Source organism: Setaria italica, chromosome IX (assembly GCF_000263155.2).
Source record: "Setaria italica strain Yugu1 chromosome IX, Setaria_italica_v2.0, whole genome shotgun sequence".
NCBI classification, from domain to species: domain Eukaryota; kingdom Viridiplantae; phylum Streptophyta; class Magnoliopsida; order Poales; family Poaceae; genus Setaria; species Setaria italica.
In genome coordinates, this window is record NC_028458.1 from 37,178,152 (window position 1) to 37,187,009 (window position 8,858).

Sequence of the window (8,858 nt, forward strand, 5' to 3'; positions counted from 1 at the left end):
TGCATATATGTAATGTAGGGTGACCAATATTCGCATGATTAGAATCAGCCATAAGAACACCTCCTTGATTGATCGCCATGGCATGAACGAAGGGAGAGAGAAAGAACCCTAGGGAGATAAACTCCAGTAATTGTCGGTTTTCGTGCTTTCCCACTGCTCAAAGCTAGGAGAACGAGTTCACCTGACGCTCAAAGCCATTTCGGTTAAGTCTACCTATTTTCCTAACTCATTATGGTATCAACAATCCCATATGGCTCATCATGATTTATGCTAGGATAATCCTTACAAGGTTGTATATCTCTTCACCAACAATGTGAACATCTTAAAAAAGTTTTCTTTCCTCAAGAAGCATCGGAGTTATATGTACCTAACTCTAATATGTCAAAATGAAAATATAAAGAAACATGAATGTGAAGAAAGTAGATATGGATGCACCTAACCCGACCGTTTCCAAAATAAAAGAAAACTCGTAGCACAAAGCTCCACAAAAGACAAAGGATGTTAGTAGTATTGAGGCTTTTCATATAAGGCAAGGTTTGGCTAGGTACATCGACGTGTGTCCACAGTGTCATGTATGCTACCTCATGTGCACTCTCTTGTCTTGTAGCCACTAGCAAACAACAACCTTCTTGGATGCATACTTGCTTTGCTCTTAGTGGGTTGTTGCCTTTTATTCATCTGGGTTGCATGCTCTTATCTTTATCTAGTGACCTATCCATCTAGGTGAACCTGTGCATGACATCATTAACCTTCCTGTTTGGAGAGCGAGCTCGTCGACAATCACCATGGCCAGCCTGACTACCATGGAAAGGCTGCTCCTCTTCCACAAGCTTGAGAGCGACTTGTTCCACCGTCTAGTGCATGAACTTGCCCAAGACCCAGCGACCATGCAGTGGGTGATCGCGCTATGGCTCTGGTTCGAGTCCGCTGGCCACCATGATTTCATCCGTCGTGTTGCTGCATTGCCAGGCCCCGTTGTGCTGCGGTTCGTCGAGGAGGCAATTGCATGCCTCCGTTGCCTCACCAACTTGGGCCAGGGGGCCACAGCCGACGCTAATGACAACCGTGACAGGCGCCTACCCTGCACAAATGCACTCCTGAGCAAGCCCATCGACGACGTGGGCTACTTCCAAGGTCGCCGTGAGGTCTTGGATGACATCACTCATCAGTACAGGAGCATCTGCCTCGCCATCTGCGATGCTGGCAACAGCTCCACTTCCATGCCAAGAAACATAGGCAGTGTGCACGCTTCCCCACTGATGGTCAGGTCCTCTGTTTTCCCCACCCCAAGAGTGGCACCCTTGCCACTAAACCCAATGGCAGCACCCTTCCCACTAAACCCCATGGCGTCCCCATGGATCCCGGTGCAAAGCCCCCCGCCGGACGACTATCGATCCCTATTCATCACCTTCTCCAAAGGCTACCCCATCAGCAGGGAGGACATCATGGAGTTCTTCAACTCGTAAGCCCACTCTCTCATCTTCTCCATCAGTGTGTATATACACCTACTAATCCCTGTGCGCGTAGTGAGGGACGGACCCTGTCTATTTATTGAGGCATCTTGTAGTGGCGGTACACGTGACTTCTTGAAGTGACGGACGATAGTTGCGTACTTGCGGAGCCTTTACATTTTCAATATCCGCTCAACGGAACTTGTTTATATTTCCAAATTTATCCAACAGAACTTTCAAGGATCCTGAAGTACCCGGCAATAGTTACTTGGCTTTTACATTTTGAGATGTATCTGACATATATTCATCTAAGTGAACATTCGAAACCAAGATTTCAATGACCTTATTTTGGGTACTTTACAAAGTTTTTAATCATATTAACAACTTTAAATGTAATTTCAAAACCTTATGTTGAGATTCGAAAGCTCTCGATGACAAAATGGTTGGGATCTAGAGTCGGTGGATCAGTGGCAAAGAGCTTATGGACCAGCTAATTAACATATCAATAAATTTGCTCTGTGCAAAACAAGTGAATTAGTCTATGCTGATTTCTGTTCAAGCTTCTCCACAAGGTGCATGATTGTTCAGGATCATATTACATATACAGGTAGCGCTAGATAATTTGTGCATACATGATGCATTGCAGGATGTTCGGGCCGTGCGTGGAGACCGTGATGGTTGAGAATGTGGCGCCGGGACAGCAGCCGGTGTACGGGCGGGTGGTCCTGCGCAGCCCAGCGATGATCCCGGTGGTGCTGGAGGGGGAGGAGACAGCCAAGTTCATGATCAAAGGCAGGCATCTCTGGGCCAGGATGTACATCCCAAGCTCCAGGCTCTCCGACGCCTGATGCCGGCCACTGCGCTCTACAGATAAGAAGCCGGGTAAGAGCAGAGCTGGAATCTGGAGCCTACTAATGTTATACGTCTGTAAGCCGGGGTATAAGCTGTGACCAGAGCTTTGCTGAACTGTTCCGTCGAATAAAGAAACTGAGTGTCAACTATTTACTGTTTGTGTGTCTCTGCTATGTACTCCCTTCGTCCCAAATTACTATTTATTTTGGCTTTTATAGATACATTAAATTTGCTATGTATCTAGACATATATTAGCTTTTGTACATAACTTTTGGGTACGTACGTAGACATATAATATATGTCTAGATACATAATAAATTTAATGTATCTATAAAAGCCAAAACGAATAGTAATTTGGGATAAAGGGAGTACATAATACCTACCTCTGTGCGTTCCATAGTTCGCCGTGTACCCGTTGCGTTCAATAAATGTTTGTGATGTCGTGACAATCCCTGGCAAGTATTTAGCTCCAGATTTCTGCTGCTCTCGCAGAAGATGTAGTATGTTTCGGTTAAGTTAGTTGATTGGGCTATAAATTTGGGATCTCCCCTTCTAGAGAATAAATGCAGTCTCTCAGGCTTGCATGGCCAAATGCACAAATCAGCAACCCTGGGTATTTGAACAGTTGCCCCATTCGGACCTTCTACCACTTAATAAAACCGAACCTGATCTTGCAGATGCATTATATTGCTAAAGCTTTGACACTGCATTCTGAAGCATTTGGAGTAAAATTCCTCGAAAACGTTTCGGAACAAAACGTCCATTGCAGTTTGAAGCATTTGGAGTTCCGAAACGTTTTTGAGAGATCAAAGAAGAGGAATGTTTTGACTGGAATAAAAAAGAAAGGTGTTTTCAAATTCTTTTTGCCTTCCTCTGATTCTATTCTCCATTCTTTCCACTTATTTTCAATGGTTTATCAGCTTTCTAACCAGTCCTAGGATCAACCCTTGGAAATGTGCAATCTTGATGGTTAGTAGAGAGGTGCGTTGGTAGAAATATAGATTGGCCATCTAAGAAATTGGTTGGAGCCCTCATTCACCCTGTCTAGTGGCCTCTTGTTGATCCTTCACACCATAGCAACAAGATGATGAGGACAGAACAAGAGGATGGTCAACAGATACATGCAATTCAGAAATGAACAACGGGAAACTTTGTATCTATTTTTCATATAAAACCATCTAATTGTGACCCTTTTTGCAAACTAATCCCTCTTCAAGTCTCCCCCTCCCATTAGAAATTTCAGTTTTTTGACACCGAATTGGGGTGCCACTACAATTTTGATGCTAGTTCACTTTTTTAAGATAATCGGAAAAAATTTCGGCATCCACACACCCCAAGTTTTTAAAAAGTTATCCTGCTAAACAATTGAAGATATGAATAGGGAATGTGAACCTAAGCTAAAGAATAAAATCATAGGCAACTCAATCCCCTCTTAGAAAAAAAACACTCATAGCAACTATCTCCCATGTTTTGCATATCGTTTGGATGGTTTCCTTGACTCTTCATGTTGCATCCCCAGAACTGTAGCCAGCAGGTTCATGAAGGTAGTCTGCATAAAAAATGTATATCGTTGCTAGTTCGTACGCCTTTCAGTTTTTACACCCTGCCACGCTAGTTTCTTCAAACGGAAATGCTACACGTCTGTCGTCCGACGCAACACGTCTCCATTGGACGGATACGTGGAACATCTTCCTCCACATCTTTTTTCCTCCCACATCGTTTCTATCCCTCCCCATTCCTTTCTCTCTCACCCTGTCTTCTCTACTTTGCTGCCCTCAAGCGAGGAGTCGAGGACCACACCACATGGCGATGCAGCACAAATCCTCGACCGTAGCTACTCGCGAAGATGAGGAGCCATCCAGCGGCAGCTCGCGGAGGTCAGGGGTTGTCCTTGGCAGTGGGAGGTGCAGAGGCAAGGATCTGCTCTAGCAGCGCCCAGATCTGGAGCCTTGGTGGACGGTGGTCAGAGAAAGGAGGAGCTGCAGTGGTGGCGGCGCACGATGGGCAGGAGCTGCCCCTGGTTCCGGAGTGGAGAGGTAAGGCAAGGCCATGGAGATTTGGCTACTAGCTCGTGGGCACTTGAACCCAACTAAACTTCAAGATAACACACAGCTTCCTGTTCCCTCTCTCTCCATAGATATATTTTTTTGAGATTTTTTTAATGTTGCAACAGGTACTTTGATATGTTGGATTTTTTTTATGTTGCGATCAATGATTTTTGATGTTGCAACAGGTCATTTGTGATGTCAGAATGAGTGATTTCTAATGTTGCAGTTTCTGATTTTGGATGTTGCAATAAGTGTTTAGTTGGGTCTTAGCCTTACCCCCATATTGCAGCAGTTGATTTGGAATATCACAAGAGATGATTTCTGATATTGCAATGCTTTTTCGTAATGTTGTATATTTGAATTGATGTTTTCAATCGGTGGTACGGTGGTACATGATGTTGCAAGATCTGTTTCGCATGAAATGTTACAGATCATGAATGAGTGTTGCGGTGGGATTTTTTAGCTTAATTGTTGCACATAACATGAGATAGATAAAGATGGTATTCATTTTTCATGGTTTATACAATTTTTTCCTGATGTTCCATGCAACATGAGGCATGTGTTGCGGTGGGAATTTTTCGATGCCAACCGTCCGACGGCTAGCGCCCGGATCGAACTTCCAGGCGTGTCGGGGGGGGGGGGAATATTAACGACTTTCTTATATTCCTTAAACGAAGGTCATAAGGGTCCGGGCCCACCTCCAGCAACAGTGACCTCCACCGACTTGGCCCGACCCCCGGGTCACAGGGTCGGACGCGCCCGACCCCCCGAGGCCGCTCCTCATCCCAGCCGAGAGAGTTCTGCCTCGCCCGATCACCGGGCGAGAGGGGTCGGACGCGCCCGACCCCTCGCAGCAGGTCTCCGCCTCGCCCAACCCCTCGCAGCAAGTCTCCACCTCGCCCGACCCCGGGCGCAAGGGGTCGGCCGCGCCCGACCCCTCGTCGCAAGGCTCCGTCTCGCCCGACCCCAGTCACTAAGGGTCGGACGTATCCGGACCCACAGGACAGAGCTTCGCCTCGCCCAAGGACATGCGCGGACCAGCGGACAAGGGCGCAGATCTTATGGGCCCCCACCAATCTCGCCATAAATGCAACCGATGGGACACGCATGTCCGGAATACGGCTCTGACACACGGAGAGGCGCCCACGTTCCTCGACGTAACCCATCGGAGTTTTCGGACGGCGCACTACTGCCACGACTGCACAGGGCTACAGCTGCACCGTGGCTACAGTGGTCGTCCGTCATCTGCGACGTGCACGGCTACGGTGGCCAGTCATCATCATCAACTCGCACGGCTACAGTGGTCGGTCGCCACGCACGTCTCGCGTGCTCGGCTACAATGGCCGACCGCTGGGTCATCGATGGGACCCAACGGCAACCATCCCTCCTCGGTGGCCATGTTGACAAGACGCAGAAATTAGAAGGGAAGGCGGCAACCCCGGTGGCTCGGCCCGTCTCCCTGTACTTTACCTTCCTTGCTTACCTTTTTTACTTCCCTTTACTCCTGGCTCGATTGTAACTCTTGTGTCCTCCTTACGCTATAAAAGGAGGATCAGGGGGCCCGAGAAGGGGACGGCTCTGGAACGGAACGATCCAACCCCGACCCGCAATCCAACCTCACGAGCATCAGTGCACACCCACAGAGACATGAGACCAGCTTCCCTCTCTCGCCCATTTGTAACCCCTACTACAAACTTGACACGAGTAACACAAGCAGCCTCTCACACTGGATGTAGGGCTATTCCTGCCCGAACCAGTATAAATCTCGCGTCCTCTCGTGCAACCATCCGAGCCTTACACGCATAGAAAACAAATTTACTTGCCGGAGTCTTAACCCGTGATTCTTGACACCGACAAGGCGCTAGCAGCGTTCTTCAAAATATAACACCTTGAGGGATAAGGGTATCCATGGGTCCCCACCGACTAGGATACTGGTCGGTCCTGACAAGTGGGCCTGCCCGACCATGCCGAGCGGGCCAAGGCATGAAAATGCGTGAAGCACAAGCCAGGAGGCCGGGCGAATGGATTCTGCCCAGATATCATGGGATATTTGTTGTAAACCGATTTAGATTGCTTTCCATGTAACAATAGACTAGGATTAGATCATATCCGATTGTAACCCTAGGTCGTCAGCCTATATAAGGCGGCCAGGGATGCCTCCCGAGGGCATCTCAACTCTTCGCATTCCATACCAGCAATATAATCCACTAGAACATAGGGCATAGGGTATTACTATCCGGAGACCTGAACCTGTCTAAACCTTGCATCTCTGTGTTACTATTCGAGTTCTTGATCTTGCGATCTCCCCCACCTACAAATCTACCACCTGGGTAACCTCTGGTGGACTACCAGACACTAAATCTGACAGTTGGTGCGCTAGGTACGGGTGATCGTGAGATCCTCTCCAGCGAGCTCGATGGCATCCTGCCCCGACGTCATCTTCCCCGAGAGCATCAAGGACTTCCTCACCAAACTGATCCAGCTTCGCTTCGGGAGTATGCTGGTGGACTCCGACTCCACCGTCTCCTTCGCCGACTCGGCATCTGTTGGATCTGCACCGATGGAGCAAGGTCTTCACCCAAGGATCATCGTGCCGCTTGCACAGCAGGTCGGCGATCTTTCTCTCTCAGAGAGGGTCCCACACATTCTCGCGGCAACCCGCCCACCCACGCCCTCCGATTTAATCGCGGGGCTAGATCGCATCAACAACATCATTGCTGAGTGAATCAACCTCTTCGAGGCAGCACTACGCCTCGGAAGGTCGGCGCAGGGCTCTCCCCGCGCCCCTTTTGGCCTCAAGAACTCAGCTGTCGCATTTCCTGAAAAACTCACGCAGGCGTCCCAGATCCAATCTGAAGACCCATCTGAACCTACCCAGTTTCTAGATTGCGGCGAGTTTCAAGTCCCTTACTTCGCTTTAATTCCTAACTCCTACGGTGAAAGCAACATGAACAGCAACACCCCACCAGACAGGGAGGTCTTTCTCTCCAGATCTACACCCGACACTCCCGAAGCCGATCTCCTCAGAGTAGATCCGATCGTAGCCGAGCCGATCACGGCCGCCGCATGGGAGGTTGGCTTGAACCCTTCAAGAGGAAGAGGTGGACTAGTACCAAAGCAATGACCACCATCCCGATGACGACAACAACCACCGACCAGATAACCACGACTGCGACAACCATCGCCGCGACAGATGGGGAGACGGTGAACGACGCAGTCGGCCTAGTTGGCAATCTGACTGAGATCTCCGCAATAATCTCTGCAACCACCGCAACCTCCGTGGCGAACTCAACAACTGTCACCAAGAGTGGGATGAGGCGGAGCTCCGCCAGCGCGCTCAGTACGACCGCGACTTCGGCGCCCCAAGGGTCGGCAACCAACCAAACCGCGACACGGAGCAGGAGGCCCGCAACGCCCGACCCAGAAGTATGCAAGACCTCGGCCAAGTTCGCCAGTAGAAGAATGAAAGTCTCCACGAGTACATCAATCGCTTCTTCGACAACCACAACAAGCTGGATGGTGTACCGCGACGTCATCTGGTACTTCTTTACCGGCCTCAAGAACCGTTCGATGTTCCGTTCCATGTTCTAGGCTGCTCCCAAGATGGTCGGACACATAATATAGATCATCAACCTTCACGCTGACACAGTGAGGCTGAGCACGTCCAATTCCATGATGGCAAGCACCACCACAACAATGACAATGAACCGCCGACCCATCAAGACCTCCTCCAGCACCAGCCCCGGTCGGAGCCCTCCCGACCTCGGAAGAGGCCCCTAAGGTCCCTCCACCAAGGACATGCACAAGCTGTCGACCCCCTGGGAGGGGGCCCTTCATCGTCAAAGAGGTCATCTTGCTCGGCACTTACCTGCTGCAGTGGGCGGACGGCTTAGGTGTCCCCAAGCCATGGAATATTCGACACCTACGATGCTTCTACCCTTAGGATCTAAAAGCTATGTGCTCTCTTTACATTTTACATTGAATAAATAAAACCTCAGAGCTTCTTTGTATATCTACTACCTTCTTTCTTACCTGAGCTCTTACTCACGCACGGGGGCTATCCGACCAAATCGACAGACCACACCCTCGCCTTTACGCTCAGGGGCTTCCCCCGTTATGCTCCGACCTCCGGGTCTCACCTCTTCTCCTACACCTCTCACGGCAAGTACGACTAACTCATGTGGACGACATCCTAGCTCATGAAACCCAAACAACCTTGCGTATGCCCCCTCTACAAGCTCGAGATCCGCTCTCAGCAGAGTGCTGGTCAGGCAAGGCTGGGAGCTTAGTGACTACAAGCTTAAGCTACATGATGTCCTATCGTATAAACCAAAGGAGGGATGAAGGCTTTCTATTCACATAAAATTACTTATCTCATGACACAGATTGATATATTTCACAGTTTTTTCATTACAGGTCCAGCTCCTTAACAATGTTCTCCGCCACACCATTAAACTCCTCGGCCAGTTCTGGGAGTTTCCTCGTGTCGAAGTCCATTGCGACCCCT

At 49.3% G+C, this 8,858-nt stretch overlaps 1 protein-coding gene across 1 annotated transcript; it reads left to right on the plus strand.

Moving 5' to 3' along the window:
- Window positions 1-785: 785 nt before the first annotated feature.
- On the plus strand, window positions 786-2,299 carry LOC101774076. Its single transcript, XM_004986752.1, has 2 exons — window positions 786-1,462; window positions 2,098-2,299. The coding sequence occupies exons 1-2, from the start codon at window positions 786-788 to the stop codon at window positions 2,297-2,299; spliced, it is 879 nt and encodes a 292-aa protein (XP_004986809.1).
- Window positions 2,300-8,858: the final 6,559 nt, after the last annotated feature.